The sequence below is a fragment of the Oncorhynchus kisutch genome, linkage group LG18 (assembly GCF_002021735.2).
Source record: "Oncorhynchus kisutch isolate 150728-3 linkage group LG18, Okis_V2, whole genome shotgun sequence".
Taxonomy (NCBI): Eukaryota; Metazoa; Chordata; class Actinopteri; order Salmoniformes; family Salmonidae; genus Oncorhynchus; species Oncorhynchus kisutch.
The window spans coordinates 56,552,003-56,575,731 of NC_034191.2; the positions used below are offsets into that span (position 1 = coordinate 56,552,003).

Genomic DNA, 23,729 nt, shown 5'->3' on the forward strand with positions numbered 1-23,729 from the left:
TTGAGAAGCGAAATGGAGAGGAAAATCGGCAACTCGGAGGCCAGTGGAAGTTGATAAACCTGCTTCTTTGTTAAAAGTGAATGTTGCCTCTTGGTTTGAGTTTTTAGGATTGTATCACATGGAAAGGATGGGGTCCATATATCATACTGAGTCAAGACTACGCCCTTGTCTGATAATAGTACACGTAGTTTAAAAATGCTTGTTGCTCATGGCATTGATTGCCCAGCCATACCAGTAGATTACCTGCATTCTGTAGCAGGTAATGGGCCGTTGGATGCACTGGCCCATTCACACCAGCAGAGCACGCTATGGTACAGTCACACACTATCAAATAACGGAATCTGATGAGTGGAAAAAACAAGCTATTGTACATTTTGGTGATATGTTTTCAGTAATTGTTTTACTTCGCTTTGCCAGGATTGGCTTTTAGAAAGACTGGCTTTTCTTAGAAAGAATACTGATTTATTTTTATTGCGGATAATTTGGACAAATCCAAATCCGAATTTGGCAACTCCAAATCCCCCGTAATCTATTATTAAATAACTAGATAATTGTGGGGCAGTCTTGAAACGTCTGTCACAGATTTGGCTTGAGATGGTAACCGATGGTGACTCAAGAAACCGAGACGGTAAATTAGGAGCTCTTTCTTTATGGAGCTGTCTTGATGATCACCAGACCCATTGTATTTCAATTGTCAGATCATTGCGTCTAAGAGAGACCCAATATCAACCCCATCACGTTACACATGTGGCATGGGATATAGTAGCCTATAGGCTAAACCAATAAACCACATTTGTTACAAATTAAACTGTAATTTTGAACAAATAACATATTTCCGAAATTAAGACTGGTAGAATAGCTTTCAAGGAAAGCAAATGGTAGCCTATTGCCACTAGGTGAGACTATTGACCACCAGATGGCATGCCAGGAGTAGCCTATCGTCCGTCAAAGTTGGCAGGCAGGGTGGGAGAACCGACCAACCCAGCGCTCACAAGCGACAGCACCACGGCAGAGTGAAAACGAGGCGGGGGATTGGGAACACTGAATACAGAGCTAGCGTACTCGAGTCGCGTACTGGAGCAGCTAAGATCACTGATATATCTGGAGGAAAAGTTCCGCACAAAACAAACCGCCGTTGGCCAGCTTATTCTTTGAAGAGAAAGAAGATACCGTTAAAAAGGTGTGTAGGCTTACGTTACATCATTCATCGCAAGACCGCAGATAGTTATTGGTTACTTCCAGAGTTACCTTGTTGTAATGCATAGTTGCAAAAACGACTGGCTACTTTGGTTTCTTCGACCTCGAGTTCCTTCACAGAGGGGTGCATTAGAACCTACTGTTGTTGTGGTGTAGTAACATAACTATATTTATAAACGTGAGCTCTGTTTTGATATTTAGGCTACAACGCTGGGTGATATTGGGGTGCCAATATTGTTTTGGTTGTATGTACGTGGTTTTTCACGTGGAACACTGGCTACATTTTTGTACAACGCATTGCTTTCTTAGCATAGGTAGCCTACAATTGGTAAACATATTATTCCCAACAGGTCTAATAGTTTGATAAGAATCACATCTGTGTCATGTTTCTTAAAGGGATATTTTTTTCTTCAGCTTTGTCTGCACCACAACTAACGTTAGTGGCTATTAATGGCACTAGCCAGACTTTCCTGGTTTGGGAATGAGCGTTTCTGTCTCGTCGGGGTCTTTTGTTGAAATTGAATATGGATTAAACTCCTTTTGTTGTATTTGAATGGTGCTTTTCCATCTAGACTTACCACCACACCAGCGTGTCGCCAGTGTTTTATGTTAATGTTAGCTCTAGTGTTATTGTGTTTCCACCAGGGAGTTATGGAATAAAAGACTGGCCAGCAGAATCAACAACCTCCATCATTCAAGACTTGCTTTGTGAAACGGTGTTAAAGTTAGCCATTGTTATGTAAATGGAAGCTGAAAGGTATCCAAAACCTTGTCTTGGCTCCAAGTCAGAGCAGGTCTGCTGGAGCCTAGTTACATGATTTTTGGTGTCCATTACTGGGCGTTAAAGGAAAGCCCCATAGAAACCACCGCCATAGATTTATAAACTAACAATTTTTTTTCTTGGCGATACTTTCTTCGTTTTTGATTCGGTTAAATGTCCGTTTCCAGTTGCAGGTGGTTCTACAAAAAAAAAAACTCAAAAATATTAAAACCATGTTTTGGCTTTGCCAAGTTGTTGAATGCAATGCTTCTTTGCACCATTACTTATCCCTATCCACACACCAATTTACAACTACAATTGGGAAAACATTTGAACAGCAGTAGGCCTATATGCACATGTTGTTGGCTACCGCACAGCCTTGGTGACATCTGTTATTCTGTTTCCAATAGAACCACTGGGACAAAGGCATGTAGAATCTCAGTGTTGTGGTGCTTGCCTGGCCAGCGATGCGTAGATGTGTGAAAATGAAAGCATAGTTAATGTTCCTTACATAATGATAATCCATCCATCATCCTCAGACCGTAGGACAGGTCCGTCCGATTAGTTTCTTTCTAATAATAGGACATATTGTTCTACATAATAATTTCCAACGATCCATTTATTGTGTGGCTGTGGATGGATGGAGAGATCGTCACAATAAGCTGATGCTTAAGATCAGGGGTGTCAAACAGATTTTGCCCCTCGGGCCGTATTCAGTCTTCAATGAGTTCCGGGGAGCTGCACTGTTCACGGGTTATATTTCATCCCCTTCAAATTTTTGGAAAAAAAAATAGTCTTTCTAGCCATTGTTTTTCTAATTTTTGATGTTCCCTGACTGTCTAGCTTTCATTTCGGTGATTATTAGAGAGCTCTGGACACAGTCAAGAAACTGTATGAATGTATGCCCCATGGGCCATATGTTTGACACCCCACTTTAGATCTTATCATGGGGTGCTTATAGATCTTATTGGTGCATAGCCTACAGGTGAACTGAACATCAAGATAAGCATGAATAATACCCTATTATGTGCAGTATAAAAGAGGGTAATCAACAAGTCGCCTAGTATTTTGGAGCTCATTCAATAGGGTGAAACTTCCCAAAGGTGAGCCATTGCCATTTTGAAAGGTATTTTTTTTACTTGTCTGCCGTTTTGATTTTAATCAATAACAGAGCAACTAGTTGGCTTATATTGCTTAAGGACTGGCTGTAATTTGTTCTTCTTAGAGCAGAGAATTTATCTGAGATGGATTGCAATTCCCTGTTTCCTGTTTCACAGCCTGCCACAGAAATTAATGACACATCTGTCGGAGTTTGTGTCCCAAATAGCACCCTATTCCCTATATTCTGCACTACTTTTGACCAGGGCCCATAGGGGAAATAGGGTTCTATTTGGGATGCAGACAGAGAGAGGGGAGTCGGTCTTCAAAAACACTGTTACTCAAGCTGTCAGTTTCATTGTTTCCCAGAAGTCAGCCGTATTTACAGTTAGCTGTAGTTTAGAATGGGTTGATTTAAGTGTCGGAAGTAATGCTTCGGCTCCATCACCAGTTTTCTTATCTGGGTTTTGAGGTTTGTTGTGGGTTTGATTGACACCTCTTCCATAAAAGTCATCCATTGGTTCAATTGTGTTGCCATGGAAATCTCAGACCAGGAATATTACGGAGAGCAACCTTTTGTTAGAACTGTAGATTTAGTTATAAACATAATATTAACAGTCATACGGTCTTTAGATATAATGACACTGCCTCCTTGGGGAAAAGGAGCCTAATGTATAACTCATACAAACATAATGCCTTGTCCCATTCTCTGTCTACTCTAGCCAACACTTACTGTATATCACTAATGTATATCATGCAATACATTACAAGGAACAATATACCATTTGGTTACAATGTGTACAGTATGAAATGAGGCTACAGAGTGCCCAAACAAAGTGAATCATCCATCTTAGGAGGTGGTGGCATGATGAAAAGGTATGTGAGCCTGTTTAGGGAGTGATTGCTGTGGGTATGCAGCACCACTCGTGTTGCTGTTATCAGTATTAATGGCAGTCGCCAGTCTCCAGTCCCTCCTCTTTACACCATGTGTGTGTCAGAGAGTAAGTCAGTCTCCCCTCTTCACACCCATAGATATGCTGGGTAGTGTAAGCTGAAGAGGGAGAGCTCTGGTTCCTGTGTGTGACACAAGAGGACGTGTGACAGAAGTACACATACGGCCTCCACATGCTTCCTAAGTGGAACAGTTCGGAAAGAGTTTGTGCGTATATTGACATTTTGTGACGTTTTGGACTTCGGGCACTTCTCGGGGCCAGCAGATGTTCGGGAGCCAAAGTCTACACCCCTTCTTCCATGATAGGTCAACTGTAGGGATTCTTCAATAAAGTATTTTTGTTGTCATTCAACGAGCGCTTGTTTTCATGCACATTTTTTTTCTTTGAGAAATAGTGCACCAAACATGTTAGTTAGATGTAAAATTGTGCGACGAAGATATCCTCTGCAAAATCCTCAAAATGAATAACCAATTTCTTGATTCCGGGATGCTGGCCTTCATAGCAGACTTCCTTTTGCCCATCTTAATCTTTTATCTTTATTGGCAAGTCTGAGATATGGCTTTTTCTTTGCTCAGTTGTGCACCGGGGCCTCCCACTCCTATTTTACAGCCAGTATGCGCTGTTCTGTGAAGGGACTAGCACACAGCGTTGTACCAGATCTTCAGTTTCTTGGCAATTTCTCACATGTAATAGCCTTCATTTCTCAGAACAAGAATACACTGACGAGATTCAGAAGAAAGTTCTTTGTTTCTGGCCATTTTGAGCCTGTAATCGAACCCACAAATGCTGATGCTTCAGATACTCAACTAGTCTAAAGAAGTACCGTTTTATTGCTTCTTTAATTAGGACAACAGTTTTCAGCTGTGCTAACGTAATTGCAAAATGATTTTATAATTATCAATTAGCCTTTTAAAATGATGAACTTGGATTAGCTAACACAACGTGACATTGGAACACAGGAGTGATGGTTGCTGATAATGGGCCTCTGTACGCCTATGTAGATATTCCATACAAAATCAGCCGTTTCCAGCTACAATATTCATTTACAACATTAACAATATTTATACTGTATTTCTGATTAATTTGATGTGATTTTAATGTGCAAAAAATGTGATTTTCTTTAAAAAACAAGGACATTTCGAAGTGACCCCAAACTTTTGAACGGTAGTGTATATACACTGTATATACAGTTGAAGTCGGAGGGTTACATACACTTAGGTTGGCATCATTAAAACATTTTTCAACCACTCCACAAATTTGTTGTTAACAAACTATAGTTTTGATAAGTCGGTTAGGACATCTACTCTGTGCATGACAAAAGTCATTTTTCCAACAATTGTTTACAGACAGATTATTTCACTTATAATTCACTGTATCACAATTCCAGTGGGCCAGAAGTTTACATACACTAAGTTGACTGTGCCTTTAAACAGCTTGGAAAATTCCAGAAAATGATGTCATGGCTTTAGAAGCTTCTGATAGGCTAATTGACATAATTTGAGTCAATTGGAGGTGTACCTGTGGATGTATTTCAAGGTCTACCTTCAAACTCGGTGCCTCTTTGCTTGACCTCATGGGAAAATAAAAATAAATCAGCCAAGACCTCTGAAAAACAATTGTGTAGACCTCCACAAGTCTGGTGCATCCTTGGGAGCAATTTCCAAACTCCTGAAGGTACCACGTTCATCTGTACAAACAACAGTATGCAAGTATTAACACCATGGGACCACGCAGCCATCATACCGCTCAGGAAGGAGATTCTGTCTTCAAGAGATGAAAGTACTTTGGTGCGAAAAGTGTAAATCAATCCCAGAACAACAGCAGAGGACCTTGTGAAGATGCTGGAGGAAACAGGTACAAAAGTATCTATATCCACAGTAAATTGAGTCCTATATCGACATAACCTGAAAGGCCGCTCAGCAAGTAAGAAGCCACTGCTCCAAAACCGCAATAAAAAAAAGCCAGACTACGGTTTGCAACTGCACATGGGGACAAAGATTGTACTTTTTCAAGAAATGTCCTCTAGTTTGATGAAACCAAATTAAAACTGTTTGGCCATAGTGACCATCGTTTGGAGGAAAAAGGAGGAGGCTTGCAAGCCGAAGAACACCATCCCAACGGTGAAGCACGGGGGTAGCAGCATCATGTTGTGGGGGTGCTTCACAAAATAGATGGCATCATGAGCCAGGAAAATTATGTGGATATATTGAAGCAATGTCTCAAGACGTCAGTCAGGAAGTTAAAGCTTGGTTACTAATGGATTTTCCAAATGGACAATGACCTCAAGCATACTTTCAGAAGTTGTGTCAAGGTATTGGAGTGGCCATCACAAAGCCCTGACCTCAATCCTATAGAACATTTGTGGACAGAACTGAAAAAGCGTGTGCGAGCAAGGAGGCCTACAAACCTGACTCAGTTACACCAGCTCTGTCAGGAGGAATGTGCCAAAATTCAACCAACTTATTGTGGGAAGCTTGTGGAAGGCTACCGAAAACGTTTGACCCAAGTTAAACAATTTAAACACTACGACATTCAATTAGTATTTGGTAGATGTAAACTGCTGACCCACTGAGAATGTGACGAAGAAATAAAACCTGAAATAAATCATTCCCTCTACTATTATTCTGACATTTCACATTCTTAAAATAAAGTGATGATCCTAACTGACCTAAGACAGGGAATTTTTTCTAGGACTAAATGTCAGGAATTGTGAGAAACTGAGATTTAAATCTATTTGGCTAAGGTGTATGTAAACCTCCGACTTCAACTGTTCATGGCCATTAAGGCCAGATCATTCTTCAAGATGTTCAAACGTTCATAGATGACCAGCAGGGTCAAATAATAATAATCACAGTGGTTGTTGAGGGTGCAAAAGGTCAGCACCTCAGGAGTAAATGTCAGTTGGCTTTTCATAGCCGAGCATTGAGGTCATAACAGCAGGTGCGGTAGAGAGAGGGAGGGGCTGGAAAACAGCAGGTCCGGGACAATGTATCACGTCTGGGGAATAGCTCAGGGTTCCATAGCCGCAGCCTGTTGCTCAGGTGGCTGAGGTCCTGTGCTTAGTTATATGGATTGTTACACTTTGAAATCAATGGTTCTTGTTTGGCATGTATTTTAAAGTGAGAAAATACTTCTGTTAAGTATTTCCGTTAACGTGGAATTGCTCTGTAGTAGACCATCCTGATCGGTGTACAGTCGCCGCTCTGTGATAGCCTATTATCTGTCACTCACACTCACTCCCAGACCACTGTAACTACCAGATATCTATTCTTGGTGGGAGGCTGTTGTGTGTGTCCTCTGCCACCGTGGCTAAATGTGTGCGTTCATATCCCTTTACATACGAGGGACCATCCTCTATATAGATACAGCATAGACTCACGCCTCAGAAAAGCACCTGCTTTTTCCTGCCTCTTCGGGATGTCAGACAGACTGCAGTGGATGCTATTTAAAGGAGCATAAAGATTATCTGACACGAGGGAGTTATGGATGGAAGCTACTCTGGCAGGGGAGCCCCTGAACCTTGCGTTGATGTTGATGGGGATTTCTAGGTGATATGTCAGGGGATTTTCAATGTCACATACTGTAGATCACTGACAGTGCTTCCAAACCAGAGGAAGACCCAGTTCCCAGTCAAGAAAACAAGGGGAGGAGGGTCTTGGCTGTCACTAGATGCAGTAAAATGTGAATGAAGTAAGGGATTTTGTGTCCTCTGAGAAACCGAAGGAAATGGCTGGTTCCAGTCAGAGCCTTAAATATTCCAAATAAGGCTGTGGTGCCAGTAGGCTACTGTTTTTGCTTTATTTATAGTAGACCTATATTAGTAATACTATATGCAACTCTGGCCATTTTAGGCTTTATTTAGGACAGTGTGTCTCTCTGCCATTGTCATCTGATCACAAGAAGGCTCTGTGTGTGTGTGTGTGTGTGTGTGTGGGTTCAGGTGATTGAGGTCAGGCTTGCCTCACCTGTGTTCCTTTGAGGTTAGTTGAGTTTTCCGCGGTGGATTTCCTATCCAGTCATATCTGTAGCCGCAGCCATCTCTTTCTGTTTCTGTTTAAAGCTGGTTTTGAAAATGAGTGAATTAGCACCTGTGTATGATCTTCACTTACTGAGAATAGCTTGTGACATCATGCCAGTGTTGTCTGAGAGAGACTTATGGGAGGAAGTCCGTAATAAAGTAGGATTTAAAGGCAAGTGTTGTTGTGGTGAGTAGTAGTGTCTGTTTGTGTTGGATTACATTAAAGTTTCAATCCCATTCAGACACAGGACTGTAAAAGTACCGTCTTTATGCAGGGTCAGGGTGGTCGGTAGGGGGTAGAAATGAAGTCCTTAGCCTGTGGTGAAAGAAGGTACCAACCTTGGAGAACAATAATAGTCTTTGGCAGGATCAAGTTTTAACTTGATTTGTCCCAGAGGTCAATTGGCTTTGGTTTAGCATAAAACCGCTAAATAATGCAGTCAAAAATGAAACCTGAACTGAAACCTTCCTATTTTCTTCTCCCTGCAGTCTAGCTGATCCCCAGTGAGAGATGTGGATCCCCCCAGCCCTCCAATGCTGAGCACCAATAGAGGTCAAAGGTCGACACGGTTAGAAGGGGTCAACACCATCATGGCTGACAGAGATGGGCATGGCGGCGGGGTGGATGTGCCCACCATCGCCCCAGGCCAGGTGTACGTGGAGGTGGAGTACGACTATGAGTACACGGCCAAGGACAAGCTGATCTCCATCAGGCAGGGGGAGTGCTATATGCTGGTCAGGAAGACCAACGAGGACTGGTGGCAGGTGAGGAAGGAGGAGGGGATGAAAGCCTTCTATGTCCCAGCACAGTACGTCAGGGAAGTGCGCCGGGCGCTCATGCCCCCTCAGAAGCCTCTCGTGTTGTGCGGGATCGGTGGGGTGAGTGGGGCGTTCCGTGTGAAGCCTACAGTTCTGGATATATGCAGAGCGTCCAATGAGAACCTCAACAACAGGCCGCCTCAGGAGATGTCTAGTTTTGGGCGTCCGTCGCCCTCCTCCACGCCCTCCTCCACGCCGTCGCCCTTTCCGGTCACCCCGCCCGCTCTGCCCAAGGACGCCAACCAGAACCCGGGCAGCCCGCGGCACAGCAAGCCCCCTGGTGTAGCCGAGCTGGTGCTCCTACACAACAACAATAACCATCACCACAGCAACAACTCCACGTTACCACGGATGCGGGCGGACTCTCCGCCCCCCAGGGCCCCTTACAACGACCATAAACACCACCAGGGAAGTGATGATACAGAACAGACCCCCTCTTCTTCTGGCGACTCCCCGGGGGAGGGGTCGGAGACGCTCCGGAACGACTCGGAGTCTGGAGACGACCTAAGTAGCAGCTCTGCTGAACACATGCAGGTAGGATGATGAACATGCTGTTGTTAAATGGGAACCGACACACCCATGATTATTACAGCCCTTTCTCTATCCAGCATTCTCTTTTCTCCCTTGCTCTCTTTTTCATCCATGTCCCTGGCTAGCATTAGCTGATAAGTGTCCTCCTTCCCATCTCTCCCTCCTGTCAGATTAGATTTTGATTGATTGCGGGTCTCTCCTCCACTGTGTCCTGCGGAGCTGCCTTCGTTCACCAGCCCCCATGGACAATGCTGTTTTATTCCACCCCATTGCCTTGAATACTCTTGGCCTCATTTGCCAGATCTGACAAGAGCAGCAACAGTTGCTGCAGGTGCCTAAATAAAGGGGGGTGGGGGGGGGTAGATGCTCCTCGTGTTCGCGTTGGGCCATTTTAAAGACTAAATAGGGTGTTCATAGCACCACTGTTAAATCTGAAGGTCCTGTAATTGAGTGTGGTTGTCGGACCTACACGGGACATACACTGGAGTGATATGCTGATCCATGAAGCAGGTGTCTGGTTTTGGATGTAGTTGCTGGTGAGGTCAGTTGTGAGGGGTTAACTTCAACAGTGGAATATAGTGCTGATGAGTTTGGAGCCTAAACTTTCCTTTGTACCAACAGGTCTCTCTCTCTCAGCAAGCGGGTAGAATGGCTCTGGGAGCCTCCAAGTCTAGAGCAGAGAGCCATGGGAATCTCAGTTGAGTGTCCACCTCAGCAACAGCATGTGTGTAACTCGCAGACCTCACCAAGGTTGATCATGTAGGTCTCCTCCTCCCACCTCCATTATGACTCATTATCATCATCAGGAGAGGCCTGGATCATCCTGTCTGTCTCTGTCTGAGGTGTAAATTAATGAACCTGTGAATAAAATGACAATAGGAGTCCCTCCTGTGAAGGAGGTGGTGGTCTACAGAAGGAGCAGATGGATTTGGGAGCATTTTTTTTAGGTTCTTTCTAAATTCAGGCTGTGGGTAGATTATGTGAAGGTTCTTTGTCGAGAAGGAGGCAGAAGGCGGCTGAGGAACAAAGAGAGGGTCTGGGCTTGAATAGAAACTAGGTCATATCAGCTGAGGATCAGTCTTCTCGGGTCTGTCGCCCCACTGTGTGTGTGTGTGCGCAAAGAGAGAAAGCCATGTGCTAGGGGTTCGAGGAGAGAGAGAGAATGGAACCAATGGTCTGCAGACCATGACAAGATTTGAATGTTTTTTGTTGTAAAACAATGATGAAATCCCAGCCAGCTGCATGCAAAATGATGTCTAATTCACCAGAATTAATTTCATGCTTGTCAAACTGGTGACCATAATCATACACATTTGCCCCGGTCATTTACATGTTACTTGTGCATCAAGGGGTTTTTGTCATAATTATTTCGACAGATTGTAGTGGGTAGTTGCAACTGAGCGTATGCCTAGCCCACGGCAAATTGGCTCTGCCAGTGAACCGCGGAGCTCACTCACTGTCTGGTCAGGTGAAACCCGCTCCATGTCATTTCATGGCCAGTTGCCATGCAGGTGATTGGCCCTGCAGTGCAACCAACCAACACTTTCAATTCCTGTGTCATTGCACGGTTACAGCAGAAACGTGTGTATGTGAAGCAAAGCGCTTTGAGCTGAGACATTTACACGAAGCCGCTTTTCCTCTTTTCCCCTTTTTCTATCATCCCCTCCTTCCCTCTCCTCCCTTGCCTGTATCCCCTCCTCTCCTCCCTTGCCTGTATCCCCTCCTCCACTCTCCTCCCTTGCCTGTATCCCCTCCTTCCCTCTACCCCCTTGCCTTTATCCTTCTCCCTCCATAGGATAGAGAATCAGGGAATGTGTGTGAGGATTTGTCAGTGACGAGATAGCCTGAGCCAGTGCCAGCTCGTCTCCCTAGCCTAAATTGATTTGATCAGATCAGTGAAGGATAGTAAACCTCTGTGTGTTACCATATTCTCCCTACCCTAATTCCCTTCTCTGTAGGGCTCTGTTAGGCCAGTAGTAGCTATAGGATCAGGTGGCCCACATTTCTCTGGTTGATTCACAGCTTTGGTCCGATGGGTTCATTGGCAATGTCACCCCTGAGTCCCATTTAGATTCCACCAACAACCCCCCCCCCCCCCCACCCCTCCCCCATCCCTTCCTTGCTCTTCTAAAAGCACAGCTCCTGTGCTCTTAAAGGATTGTCAAAATAAACCTCTTTCCTTACTGCTCAAGACCCTGACTGGCATCTGTATGGAGTGGTATTTCAGTTCTTTAAAGGACATGATGTGGGCCACCCTGTACTACGGCCAAGCTGTACCATTTTTAAAGCTTGTTATTTTTCACTTGTCCATACTAGGTTATTTTTGTAGCACATTGTGTGTCATGTGTATCATATACGAGACCCAATAAACATCATATATCACTATCTGTAGACAGCTTAGTGGTTAAGAGCGTTGGGCCAGTAACGAAAGATTGCTTGTTCAAATTCCCGAGCCGGCAAGGTGGAAAAACTGCCTTTCTGCCCTTGAGTAAGGCAGTTGGTTCAGAGGGGTTGGGGTCGGTTCAGAGGGGTTGGGGTTGGTTCAGAGGGGTTGAGTTAAATGTTAAATTAGGTTGAAAGCATTTAATTGTGCAACTGACTAGATATCTCCTTTCTGTTCTCTCTGGGTCTGTGAGGGTAGTCATTCTCTCTCTTCCTTCCCCTCCCCCCCAATGTGTCATTGAGTAGAGAGAGAATGATGCAGGCATTGCTTCATGGCGCTGTTGTTTGTCTGTGGCTTTCCCTTCTGGTGCCAGCCAGGCAGTGGAACTTGTTGGCTGCTTGCCTTGCTCTGCCTGAGACAACCCCCACGCTTTTCTGCCCATCAGACAAAACAATCTCTGAGAGGTGTGAGCGTATGTACGATGGCGAGATGTGACCCCTATCTTACTCTGTAACCCTCCATCCTTGATTTGGACTATTCTGCAAGATGCTCTTTGGTTCCCAAATTCGTTATAACAACGCATAACTCTGCGATGCTTTAGGCTAGAAACAAGTGGTCAAATGCCAGAGGAAGACTTGACTCTGCACATGGGGATATCTTTGACCTTCTAATGTCGAGGAGTCTTAAATTAATAATATATTTTTATTTTTTATTTTATTTACTGTAATAAAAGAAAAGGGGGTGGGTGTGAATGGGAAAAGGGGGGCCCTGGGAATTGTTTTTGGGGAACTGCTGCTCTAATATAGAAGCCATACCCCTGCCATGTGCACCACCATGTGTAGCTAACGCAGGGATAGTAAAGGGACCCTATTGAGAAGCATGTCTATTAGCCCTGAAAATAATCACACATCGCATGTCTTTATGACAGCAACTCCCAATGGAAGGGGCACCACCACTTTGTTGTCTGCCGTATATCCTCGACTTCCAGGCTTTGCTCAGCAACACAAATGGTGTATATGACAGAACTTGAATGAAACTGTATGCAGGAGTAAATCTGTGGAAAAGGAACAACTGGTCTGAGCTGTCCCAAGGTCAGATCTATGAATTTCCATCTGCCTTTACGTATGCTGTGTTAATCTGCTAGCGGGACTCTCATCTGATCTGGGTGCATCCCAAGTGGCACAATATTCCCAGGGATCCCAGGGATGCACCCAGATCAGATCAGATGAACACAGCATACATACTGTATGTAGTGCACTGCGTTTGAACAGAACACTGGTCACTACATGGGGAATAGGGTGCATTTCTGAGACCGATGGCCAGACAGACATGGTTGTTTCAAGTAATCAATATAAGTAGTACTATAAAAAACGTAATGTAGAACAAAAACACACAAATTAGAAATAAGAACACGAGATCGTAAGTTAGCTTTATACAGTGTGTTTGGAAAGTATTCAGACCCCTCAACTTTTCCCACATTTTGTTATGTTACAGCTTATTCTAAAATGTATTAAATATTTTTTCCCCCTCATCAATCTACACACAATACCCCATAATGACAAAGCGAAAACAGTATTTTATACATTTTTGTAAATGTATTGGAATAAAAACTGAAATACCTTTTATTTACATAAGTATTCAGTCCTTTTGCTATGAGACTTGAAATTGAGGTCCGGTGCATCCGGTTTCCATTGACCATCCTTGAGAGAATGCCAAGAGTGTGCAATGCCGTCAAGGCAAAGGGTGGCTACTTTGAAGAATATGAAATATAAAATATATTTAGATTTAACACTTTTTTTCGGTTACTACATGATTCCATATGTGTTATTTCATAGTTTTGATGTCTTCACTATTAATCTACAATGTAGAAAATAGTAAAAAGAAAGGAAAACCCCTTGAATGAGGAGGTGTGTCCAAACTTTTGACTGGTACTGTATATATCATTCTTTTTTGATGGGATGCACAAAACAATTTAGGCAACTGGGATCTTGGTCCAGGAGGGTTGAATGTCTCTGCTGTAACCGAGAAGCTTGATGTTGACATCTAGCCACTTAGCTGGCAAGTTAGCAAACCAAATGCATAGCTCGAGCCCTGAGCTGGATATCATTTATTGGACACATCATAGATTTCTTATAGTTCTACTTAACTTCTAGTTATAAGCAGTGGCGTAGCACTCACCCCGGCAGGCCCAACAAGGTATTGAAACTAATTTAGAAATATCCCGGTAAACGGTGTATCGCCCAAGCCTAGTGGTCTGGGATGATGGAGTTCTGTGCCATAACCAGCCTTTCAAAGCACTTCATGATTACAGATGTGAGTCCTACAGGGTGGTAGTCATTTGGCCTTCGAGTTCTTGTGAACAGGTATGATGGAGGTCAGCTTGAGACATGTGGGGATTACAGACTGGGAAAGAAAATGACCGTGAATATGCCTGCCAGCTGTTCTGCGCATTCTCTGAGAACTCGCCCTTGAATACCGTCTGGCCCTGTGGCCTTGCGAGTGTTGACCTGATTAAAAACCTTGCTCCCCGAGGTTGACGTGAGTTAGATCACCAAGTCCCCTGGGTCGGCGGGAGTCCTCATGCATGGCTCTATGTTGTTTTTGTTGAACTGTGCATAAAATGCATTGAGTTCGTCTGGTAGGGAGGCATTGTTGGGCAGATAACGGTTTGGGTCTTCATTTGTAATCCATAATGGACTGTAGCCCTGCCACATGCAACGGGCGTCAGAGCCTATGTAATAGGATTCCACGTTGTTCCTATATTGTCCTTTTGCTTGTTTAAAGGCTCTGCAGAGGTCGTAGTGGGACTTCTTGTACTTGTTTGTATCCTCAGCCGTAGCATCGGGGTTGGCTGTGATAGCCCTGTGTGCTGTAGCCCTGTCCTCTAGTTTAGTGCCAACATTGGTGTTAATCCAGGGCTTTTGATTGGGGAAGCGGCAAACCTTCACTAATGACGCCGGTGACGGAGGTGGTTAGCTCGCCGACGCTATCGACGGAGTCCCAGAACACATTCCAGTCGGCTCTAGCAAAGCAGTCCTGTAGCATAGCCTACGGAGGACGCTAGAACTAGCACACCATTTGCTGTACCACTCTCTCGATTTACCTGAATTCAATGTCCTGTCTGCTCGGTGAATGGAGACTCCATCGAGTTAGATAGCCATGTGGAGTATCTTGTCCGAAAGCCATGTTTCAGAAAGGCAGGGAATATTGAAATTACGAGAGTCCCATTGATAGCAATTATCAAGTGACTTTACCTTCAATAAACGAACATTGGCCAATAGAATGAAGTGAAGAGATGGCTGGTTTTCCCTTCGACATTAATCTAGCAAGGACTCCCCTTCTCCTGCCACTTTTTCGCTGGTGTTTCCTCTTGGGGACCCTGAAACTTGGGTAGGAATTAACTTTGGTCAACTCGGCATAACCGCTCATACAAAAGTGACTCACCTTTCAGCCAGGTAAATGTCTATGGCAACGAATCTTTCAGATCTAGCCTACTACGGGGCAGGCTAACTCGCGGTTAACTCCACTTACCCTGAATGAAATGACTCAGCCGTGGGTTGAGGAGCAATGAAATCACATTCCCTCCCTCTCGCAAAGATTCCGTCATTATCCCCTTCATTTGAGGAAGACTACTGATTTCAGTATTTCATTGTATTAATCAAATCCAAATGTTTATGTTAAAATGTGTCACATTACACAGTTAGTAATGACAGAATGCATTTTAAACTTCACGCAAAATGACACTTCTGTATGAACAATTATCAACAGGAGAGAGAAAAAAGGTGCTTGTGCATTGATAAACACATCAAAGCACACCAAAGATGGCATTAACGATAAGTAATAAAATAAAGGTGGCACTTCTCAAAGCCTATTTCACCTCATAGCCTGCTTTCATTATGATTTTAAATCGAATTGTATTGGTCATGTCCACATATTTTGCCGACGTTATCGTATTAGCGAAATGCATATGTTTCTAGCTCCAACAGTGCAGTAATACCTAACTATACAAAACAATACACACAAATCCCCTCCAAAAAAGGAATGAAGAAATATACACATTTGCAAGTGAGCAATGTCACCCGAGTCCGGAATATAAATATATATGTATATGATGATGTGAATAGACATTATGGACAGTGTAGAAAAGGTGTGTACAGTAGTAGTTATATAGGATGAGCCTTTACTAGAATACAGTATATACACTGAGTTTACAAAACATTAGGAACACCTTCCTAATATTGAGTTGCACCCCCATTTGCCCTCAGAATGGACTACAAGGTGTCAAAAGCGTGCCACAGGGATGCCGGCCCATGTTGACTTCAATGCTTCCAACAGTTGTGTCAAGTTGCTTAGATATCCTTTGGGTGGTGGACCATTCTTGATACACATGGGAAACTGTTGAGTGTGTGAAACCCAGCAGCGTTGCAGTTCTTGACACACTCAAACCGGTGCGCCTGGAGCCTACTACCATACCCCGTTCAACGACACTTAAACCTTTTGTCTTGCCCATTCACCCTCTGAACGGCACACGCACAATCCATGTCTCAATTGTCTCCAGGCTTAAAAATCCTCCCTGTCATCTACACTGATATCAATAAGGGATCATAGACTGACCAGGTGAATCCAGGGGAAAGATATGTCATGGAAAGAGCCGTTTTTCCTAATGTTTTGTACATTCGGTGTACATATGATCTGGGTTAAACAGTATATAGGGCAGGAGTTTCGAAGGTGCAGGGTTGAGTACCGGATGGTAGCTGGCTAGTAACTGTGATAAAGTTCTGAGCAGGTTACAGGGCTTAAGCTAGTTAGTGGTGACTATTTAACAGTCTGATGGCCTGGAAGAAGCTGTTTTTCAGTCTCTCGGTCCCTACTTCGATGCACCTGTACTGACCTCGCCTTCTGGATGATAGCGGGCTGAACAGGCCATGGATCGAGTAGCTGAGGTCCTTGATGATCTTCTTGGCCTTCCTGTGACATTGGGTGGTGTAGGTGTCCTGGAGGGCAGGTAGTTTGCCCCCGGTGATGCGTTATGGAGACCTCACTACCCTCTGGAGAGCCTTACGCTTGTGGGCGGAGCAGTTGCCGTACCAGGCGGTGATGCAGCCCGACAGGATGCTCTCGATTGTGCATCTGTAGAAGTTTGAGTGCTTTTGGTGACAAGCCAAATTTCTTCTGCCTCCTGAGGTTGAAGAGGCGCTGCTGCGCCTTCTTCACGACGCTGTCTGTGTGGGTGGACCAATTCAGTTTGTCCGGGATGTGTACGCCGAGGAATGTAGAACTTACTACCCTCTCCACTACTCTCCCATTGATGTGGATAGAGGGATGCTCCCTCTGCTGTTTCCTAAAGTCCACAATCATCTCCTTAGTTTTGTTGACGTTGAGTGTGAGGTTATTTTCGAAGGCCCTCACCTCCTCCCTGTAGGCGGTCTCGTCGTTGTTGGTAATCAAGCCTACCACTGTAGTGTCGTCCGCAAACTTGATGATTGAGTTGGAGACGTGCATGGCCACGTAGTCTTGGGTGAACAGGGAGTACAGGAGAGGGCTCAGAACGCACCCTTGTGGGGCCCCAGTGTTGAGGATCAGCAGGGTGGAGATGTTGTTACCTACCCTCACCACCTGGGGGATGCCCGTCAGGAAGTCCAGTACCCAGTTGCACAGGGCGGGGTTGAGACCCAGGGTCTCGAGCTTGATGACGAGTTTGGAGGGTACTATGGTGTTAAATGCTGAGCTGTAGTCGATGAACAGCATTCTCACATAGGTATTCCTCTTGTCCAGATGGGTTAGGGCAGTGTGGTGGAGATTGCGTCGTCTGTGGACCTATTTGGGTGGTAAGCAAATTGGAGTGCAAATAGGGTGTCAGGTAGGGTGGAGGTGATATGGTCCTTGACTAGTCTCTCAAAGCACTTCATGATGACGGAAGTGAGTGCTACGGGGCGGTAGTCGTTTAGCTCAGTTACCTTAGCTTTCTTGGGAACAGGGACAATGGTGGCCCTCTTGAAGCATGTGGGAACAGCAGACTGGGATAAGGATTGATTGAATATATCCGTAAACACACCAGCCAGCTGGTCTGCGCATGCTCTGAGGACGCGGCTGGGGATGCCGTCTGGGCCTGCAGCCCTGCGAGGGTTAACATGTTTAAATGTTTTCCTCACTTCGGCTGCAGTGAAGGAGAGTCCGCAGGTTTTGGTTGCGGGCCGTGTCAGTGGCACTCTATTGTCCTCAAAGCGGGCAAAAAAGTGATTTAGTCTGCCTGGGAGCAAGACATCCTGGTCCGTGACGGGGCTGGTTTTCTTTTTGTAATCCGTGATTGACTGTAGACCCTGCCACATACCTCTTGTTTCTGAGCCGTTGAATTGTGACTCTACTTTGTCTCTATACTGACGCTTAGCTTGTTTGATTGCCTTCCGAAGGGAATAGCTACACTGTTTGTATTCGGTCATGTTTCCGGTCACCTTGCCCTGGTTAAAAGCAGTGGTTCGCGCTTTGTTTCACGCGAATGCTGTCATCAATCCACGGTTTCTGGTTTGGGAATGTTTTAATCTTTGCTATGGGTACGACATCGTCAATGCACTTTCTAATGACCTCGCTCACCGAATCAGCGTATTCGTCAATGTTGTTGTTGGAAGCTATGTTAGGATGTTTTCAACACAAATCTTCAATAATGTTCCAACCGGAGAATTCCTTTGTCTTCAGAAATGGATTTGTCTCAGGTTTTCACCTGCCATATGAGTTCTGTTATACTCACAGACATCATTCAAACAGTTGTAGAAACTTAAGTGTTTTCTATCGAAATCTACTAATAATATGCATATATTAGCAACTGGGACTGAGTAGCAGGCAGTTTACTCTGGGCACACTTTTCATCCAAACGTGAAAATGCTGCCCCCTATCCCAAACAGGTTAAGTCGTCACGGTGTTGGCTTAACCCTTGTGTTGTCTTAAGGGTAAAACGTGACCCGCCACTATGTTTAACAGCAGAGAAAGCCCCCTAAAGCCCCCTAAATGTATTGTTATATTTTTTCCTAGAGCGACCCCAACATTAGAAAACATCGCCTTTGTTCATATTTCCATGAAAGCTGTACACCACCAGGGTACAAAGATTGTTTTAGGGTCATTTTTGACCCAGCAGTTATAAAATAACACCACAACGACACACACACACGAGAAATTGAGGTTGTGTGTTACTGATTTGAGCTCAACCAGCAGCTCCTGAAGAGGAAAATCACCATGGTTGGCACAGTCAGAAAGAACAAGCCTGAGCTCCCTGCACTCTTCGCAACAATGGGGAGAGAGGCCTTCTCATCAAAGTTTACCATCCCCACCACCACTCTAGTTTCTTACCTCCCAAAGAGGAACAAGAATGTGGTCCTCCTGAGCACACTGCACAAAACGGCTGAGATCAGTGATCGTAAGGACAGGAAGCCAGCCATCATCCTAGACTACAACCACAACAAAGGAGGCATAGACAATCTGGACAAGGTGATTGGAACTTACAGCTGCAGGAGGATGACTACCCGCTGGCCCCTGGTCAAACTTCAAAAACAAAATGGAAGTGTCCTCATACAATGCCTTCGTGATATGGAACAAGATCAACCCTACCTGGATGCCTGATAAGCGGAACAAGAGGAGGGTGTTCCTGGATCGGCTGTGAAAGGCACGTGTAACCCCACACATTCAAAGAAGGGAGCGCCTCCCCTGCACAGCAGCCTCTGCAGCGCTTGTGAAAGCTTTTCAGGGGGTTGAATCTTGTCCTGATCCACCTGAGGCTGCAGCTGAGGCAGGCAAGAGGAGGGGATGCCAATTCTGCCCCCCAAAGAAGGACTGTAAAACAAATACTATGTGCTGCACATAGTTGAGAACTTGTTTAACCTACCTGGTTAAATAACGGTGAAATGTGAGCAATATATATTGCATACTGTCCTACATGTGCAAATTAGAGTTGATTGCTTTATGTTCTTCATGTTTTTGTTTTGAATCTCTCTCTTATTTTATTCTTATTTATTGTTTTTTATACACCTTGTGGGTGGGGGCAATCGTTAAAAAAATGGGAGGACTAGTATTTTGTTGTTGAATTCTTCATTGTACATTATATAAGAATAAATCACTATGGTGCCAAGAACGTTCAAGACTGTTATTGTTTCCCTTCAATAAAATGCATTCAAAACTACTTTCTGCACATTTCTGCTACTTTCTTAGGCTATCTCTTGAAAATATAGTTTACACCTCTGCAGTACCTGTAGCAATAATAATAATAAACATCTACTTTAGTAAAGAAAACAATTATGACAGGTGTGTTGTACTAAAAATGAGTGGTGTCCACTGATTAAATGCAGTCTTTCTGCATTGTGAAGAGGAAAACACAGATATTCACAAGGTTTGTGATGAATGACAGGTTGTTTCTTCATGCAAAATAGATTTGGGGATTAAAATTCAATGAAGCTGCTTTATTTTAGAGGTTTAGTGAAGGTAGGTCATTTTTTAAACCTTTAGGCCAAGGGGAGTATACAGAATGTTAAGACTACACAAGGGTTAAGAGGTAATATACACGGCCGTGACGATGACCGAAGAGAATTTTCTCAAGAGGGAAAGTGGTTGTTGAGTTCCAGTTTATCTTATCACATGAGATGGTTGTTTTCCTGTTAGGTGGGATTAGTGGATCTCTGAACTAGATGTGAACCAATGACTTACTTTACCGTCTGTCCATGAATGACTGGAAAGAGAAACATTACAACAATGTCATGTCATTAAAGATGCAGAAGAAGCATCTTGTGAGGGGATGGAAGTCTGCTAGCTAGTTTTGTGCTGTCTGTCTCTCTGTGTCTCCTCTCTTTCTTTCACGTGACTTATTTGGGCTTACACATTTATCTCAGTCTGTTAGGCACTTGTTTACAAACTTGTGCAAGGGGAGCAAAGGTTGTGAATGTGTAACAGGTTACTGACTGACATAGCTCACAATGTTGTGTGTGGCTATGGGTGACAGACAGTTCTTCATATTTCACATTTGAAAAATATAACCTCAAAAATATGATTTGCTGTTGTGATAAAGTTTCTGGATACTTCTAGAAACCAGGCTGATTGGTCTGTTAAAATTTGCCCTCTGTTCTGTTTGAGCTGGGCTGCCTGACCTAGCTACTTCCCAGGCGCTGGCTGAAAAGGAGGCCCCTGCTTGTTTTCCAGTGCATACTTGTCATTCCTGCCCCCCCCCCACACACACACACACACACACACTTGTAACCTACTGTACAGACCTGGCTGTGGGTCTAGTGCACGGGTAATTTAATGAAGCTTCTCTTCTTCACTTTCTCTCTCTTCCCCTGCTTCTCTTTTTCACTTTCTTTGTCTCTCCCTCTGATTCTCTTTGTGTCTCCCTCTGGGTCTCTTTGTCGCTCCTCTCTGTAGTTCTCTCTCTTCTATTTCTCTCTTTCTCCATCTTTCAATATATATTTTTTAAATGTTCTTCCATCTCTTTCTCGTGATGATGATGAGTGCTGTTGATAGGTTGTCAGAGGTACTATATGTGAAGGACATGACGCTACTCATAGTAACTGAAAACACCTCCGGCTCCAGGCAGCCTTTACGGTAGGTAGCTAACCTGTTTGAACTTTACTTCATCCTCTCCCAGAGATTTATGGTTCTGTGCTGAGACGACGGGATTAAAGTCTACAGCGTCCTGGGGAGGTTGAGCATCTCCTCTCCTTTTGCGTGTGTGCGCCTCCTAGAAGTGGAGCTGATGTATAGATCTCCTGGTTAGCAAGAATCCTGTCTGTTTCATAACCTGGGATTTCTGGTAATCCTTCGATAAGGTAGCGGAAAGGTTGGAGAGGAGGAGAATTGCTCACTGTGGGACATTTATTCACCTTTGAACGATTGCAGCGATGAATCTCTTGTACTCATTCTCTCTCTCCGACACTCCCTCACTTTCTCTTATTCGGTTTTTCACTCCCCTGTCATTCACTCCCTCTTACTCCCTTTGCTTGCTCTCTGTCTCTGTCTCTGTGTGTGTGGGGAGCTGTGCTGGACTGACTGGGACAGCATGTACCCAGAGGACAAGGTAAGCGCCAGAAGGAATGAATGCGTGAACGAGAGTTATGCCCGATTTATTTTTTATTTTTTTCTTTGAATGCTTTTCCTCACCTCTTTCCTTCCCGCCTTCCTCCCCACCTTGCCTTCCATCCTACCTTCCCTTCCTCTGCTTCAGCCACACACCTGATTAAACTAGCTGAGGCTAGTGTGTCAACTAGCTAGCGTTCCAAAATCAACTTACTGCCTTGCCTTGGTACCACTGCTGAAATCCTGCTTGCTACTAGCGTTGTTATTTTGGTTGTTGTGGTGTTAGGAAGACTAGAGTTTCCCTCATCTGTGCAGATTGACAGCCACCAGTGCCTTTTGAGTGTGTGTTTTACTGTTTAGTGATGGTGTAAGAAACTAACCCGTGCTTTGGCGACTGATCAGAGCAGAGGGTAGACTGTGTGTAACTGAACTGTGTTGAAGAGGATGCTTCAGACTCGTCTCTCAGGACCCTGTCATATAACCTAGACTGTGTCTGGAACCGTTTGAACAGCTGGTAGTAGATTCTCGGAGGCCCACCGTACTGGTTCAGTGGGACAGGATACAGGTTGATTCAAGATACTGCCTGGAGGAGGCTCTACGTTTAGGGGATAGTGGTCCCAACAAATATGACACATTTCTGTTGCGATAGACAGTATAGCTGGTTCTATGTACAGTTGAAGTCGGAAGTTTACATTCACCTTAGCCAAATTCATTTAAACTCAGTTTTTCACAATTCCTGACATTTAATCAGAGTACAAATTTCCTCTCTTAGGTCAGTTAGGATCACCACTTTATTTTAAGAATGTGAAATGTCAGAATAATAGTAGAGAACGATTTATTTCAGGTTTTTATTTCTTTCATCACATTCCCAGTGGGTCAGCAGTTTACATACACTCATTTAGTATTTGGTAGCATTGCCTTTAAATTGTTTAACTTGGGTCAAACGTTTTGGGTAGCCTTCCACAAGCTTCCCACAATAAGTTGGGTGAATTTTGTCACATTCCTCCTGACAGAGCTGGTGTGACTGAGTCAGGTTTCTAGGCCTCCTTGCTTGCACACGTTTTGTCAGTTCTGCCCACAAATGTTCTGTAGGATTGAGGTCAGGGCTTTGTGATGGCCACTCTAATACCTTGACTTTGTTGTCCTAAATCCATTTTGCCACGACTTTGGAAGTATGCTTGAGGTCATTGTCCATTTGGAAGACCCATTTGCGACCTTGCTTTAACTTCCTGACTGATGTCTTGAGATGTTGATAATTTCCCCTCCTCCATGATGCCATCTATTTTGTGAAGTGCACCAGTCCCTTCTGCAGCAAAGCACCCCCACAACATGATGCTGCCACCCCCGTGCTTCACGGTTGGGATGGTGTTCTTCGGCTTGCAAGCCTCCTCCTTTTTCCTCCAAACATGACGATGGTCATTATGGCCAAACAGTTCTATTCTTGTTTCATCAGACCATTTCTCCAAAATGTACGATCTTTGTCCCCATGTGCAGTTGCAAACCGTAGTCTGGCTTTTTATGGTGGTTTTGGAGCAGTGGCTTCGTCCTTGCTGAGCGACCTTTCAGGTTATGTCGATATAGGACTCGTTTTACTGTTTCCTCCAGCATCTTCACAGGGTCCTTTGCTGTTGTTCTGGGAATGATTTTCACTTTTTGCACCAAAGTACGTTCATCTCTAGGAGACCGAACGCATCTCCTTCCTGAGCGGTATGATGGCTGCGGGGTGCCATGGCGTTAATACTTGTGAACTATTGTTTGTACAGATGAAAGTGGTACCTTCAGGTGTTTGGAATTTGCTCCCAAGAATGAACCAGACTTGTGGAGGTCTACAATTTTTGTGTAGGTCTTGGGCTGATTTCTTTTGAATTTCCCATCATGTCAATCCAATAGGCAGGTAGGGCTTGAAATACATCCACAGGT

General features: G+C 44.3%; 1 protein-coding gene across 4 annotated transcripts in view; it reads left to right on the plus strand.

The window, feature by feature from the left end:
* The first annotated feature begins 893 nt into the window (after window positions 1-893).
* The window catches only part of LOC109908737 (rho GTPase-activating protein 12), a 101,342-nt gene continuing 78,506 nt past the window's right edge, over window positions 894-23,729 (plus strand). For 2 of the 4 annotated variants that reach the window (XM_020507401.2, XM_020507399.2), the window contains exons 1-2: window positions 896-1,180; window positions 8,516-9,379. In XM_020507401.2, coding sequence (XP_020362990.1) covers window positions 8,561-9,379 — 819 coding nt within the window. In that variant the 5' untranslated portion in view covers window positions 896-1,180; window positions 8,516-8,560. Of the gene's footprint in view, window positions 1,181-8,515; window positions 9,380-23,729 lie in introns of all 4 variants that reach the window. The other 2 variants (XM_020507398.2, XM_031796340.1) reach the window with 2 other exon arrangements.